This window comes from Chrysochloris asiatica, unplaced genomic scaffold (genome assembly GCF_000296735.1).
Source record: "Chrysochloris asiatica unplaced genomic scaffold, ChrAsi1.0 scaffold00314, whole genome shotgun sequence".
In the NCBI taxonomy this organism is placed as follows: Eukaryota; Metazoa; Chordata; class Mammalia; order Afrosoricida; family Chrysochloridae; genus Chrysochloris; species Chrysochloris asiatica.
The window spans coordinates 2,362,065-2,364,172 of record NW_006408832.1 but is presented as its reverse complement, the minus strand read 5'-3'; the positions used below and the strand labels follow the sequence as shown (position 1 = coordinate 2,364,172).

Below are 2,108 nucleotides of genomic sequence, written 5' to 3'. Positions count from 1 at the left end.
CCCTTTTTTTTTTTTTTTTTTTTCTCTCTCTCTCCCCCGCCCCACTGCAGATCACCCAGGACCAGCGGGGGAAGGAAAGTCCATCGCGGATGCAGCCCGGCGGGACTCAGCATTGATTGGAGGTGGCTTCCAGCTGTCACATTATGAGCAAGGGTGACATCTAGCCCAGAGGGGTATTCCAGAGCGGTCCCCCACTTCCCAAGCGCCGGGTGGGGGGCATGGAGTCATTGGAGACTTTGTTGTTGTTGTTAAGTGATGTCCAGTCGGTTTTGACTCATAGAGACTCTGTTTGGGAGTCCTAGTGTGGCGCTGTAGGATTATCACTAGACTGCTAACCAAAAGGTCGGAGGTCCAAACTCACCATCCATTCCTCTGAAATCCTATACAAGGTCACTATGAGTCAAAAGCGACTTTACAGCACTTAAAACAATAACATAGGGTTTCCAAGGTTGGTTTCAGTGGTCAGCCTTGTAGTTAGCAGTCCAGTGCTTATCCTACAGAGCCATACCAAAATTTCCATAATGGGGTGCTTTGGTGAAATCCACTAGTTATACTGATGTATCCATTCGGGACATGACCAGAATAACTGAATCAGTTTCTTTGGAGACATCAGTTAACTAGTTGATTTCAGCAAAACATCCCATTAAGGATTTATTGCAAAACATCTAATGAAAAGCCTTAAATTGCAAATGATTACGTGGATTCTCCAAGGGTGTTGCCTGTTTAAGGATATAGTGTTGGGAATCTTTGGGGGTTGATAGTCAGTGCTCACATTGGACAGAAAACAGACCACTGTTTGACCCTGTTTGATTTAGATAGCGCTAGTGCATCTTTTCTCCTTTTATCTTGATGTCAATGGTACAGTGGTGAGGATTTTTTTTTTTACTTTTCATTGAGATTCAATCCATACCTAGACTGTGGTCTTTGATCTTCATCAGTAAATATTTTAAGTCCTCTTTGCTTTCATCTGGCAAGGTTGTATTATCTGTATAACACAAGATGTTAATGAGTCTTCCTCCAATCCTGATGGCACACTTTTCTTCCTATAATCCAGCTTCTCAAATTATGTGTTTAGCATACAGATTGAATAAGTATGGTGAAAGAATACAACCCTGGCACACACCTTTCCTGATTTTAAACCATTCATTGTTCCCTTGTTCAGTTTGAACAATTGCCTCTTGGTCTTTGTACAGGTTCCTCGTGAGCACAATTAAGTGTTCTGGAATACTAATTCTCTGCAATATTGTCAATAGTTTGTCATGGGCCACACAATCAAAAGCCTCTGCATAGTCAATAAAGCACAGGCAAACATCTTTTGGGTATTCTTTGCTTTCAGTCAAGGACTATTTGACATCAGCAATGATAGCCATCATACCATGTCCTCATCTGAATCCAACTAGAACCTCTGGGAGTTCTAAGGTCAATTTTCTGTTACAGCCATTTAAAACTTATCTTTAGCAAACATTTACTTACATGCAATATTAATGATATCATCCAATGATTTCTTCATCTCGTTGGATCACCTCTCTTTGGAATGGACACAAATATGAATATCTTCCAATCAGTTGGCCAAATCTTCCAAATTTCTTGGCATAGATGAGTGAGTGCCTCCAGTGCTGCATCAGTTTGAAAGATTACAATTTGTATTCCATCAATTCCTGGAGGCTTGTTCATTGCCAATGCCTTCAGTTCACCTTGGACTCTTCCCTCAATACCATTGGCTCTTGATCATATGGTAACTCCTGAAATGGTTGAACATCGACCATTTCTTTTTGGTACAGTGACTCTGTGCATTCTTTCCATCTTATTTTGATGCTTTCTGCATCATTCAATATTTTGCCCAGAGAAATATTCAATACTGCAAGTCGAGGCTTGAATTTTTCCTTCAGCACTTTCAGCATAAGAAATATGAAGTGTGTTTTTCCTATTGGGTTTCCTAACTCCATGTCTTTGCATATTTCTTTATAATATTTTATTTTGTTTTCTTAAGCTTCCCTTTGAAATGTTGTGTACATCTGTTTTACCTCCTCATTTCTCCCATTTGCTTTAGCATCTCTACACTGGAAAGCAAGTTTCAGAGTCTCTTCTGATATCCATTTTGGTCTTTT

At 40.1% G+C, this 2,108-nt stretch overlaps 1 protein-coding gene across 1 annotated transcript in view; it reads left to right on the top strand.

The window, feature by feature from the left end:
- The window catches only part of LOC102840927 (contactin-associated protein-like 4-like), a 240,683-nt gene that overhangs the window by 229,139 nt on the left and 9,436 nt on the right, over positions 1-2,108 (top strand). Inside the window, exon 22 of the mRNA XM_006875240.1 lies at positions 51-122. Coding sequence (XP_006875302.1) covers positions 51-122 — 72 coding nt within the window. The remainder of the gene's footprint in view (positions 1-50; positions 123-2,108) is intronic.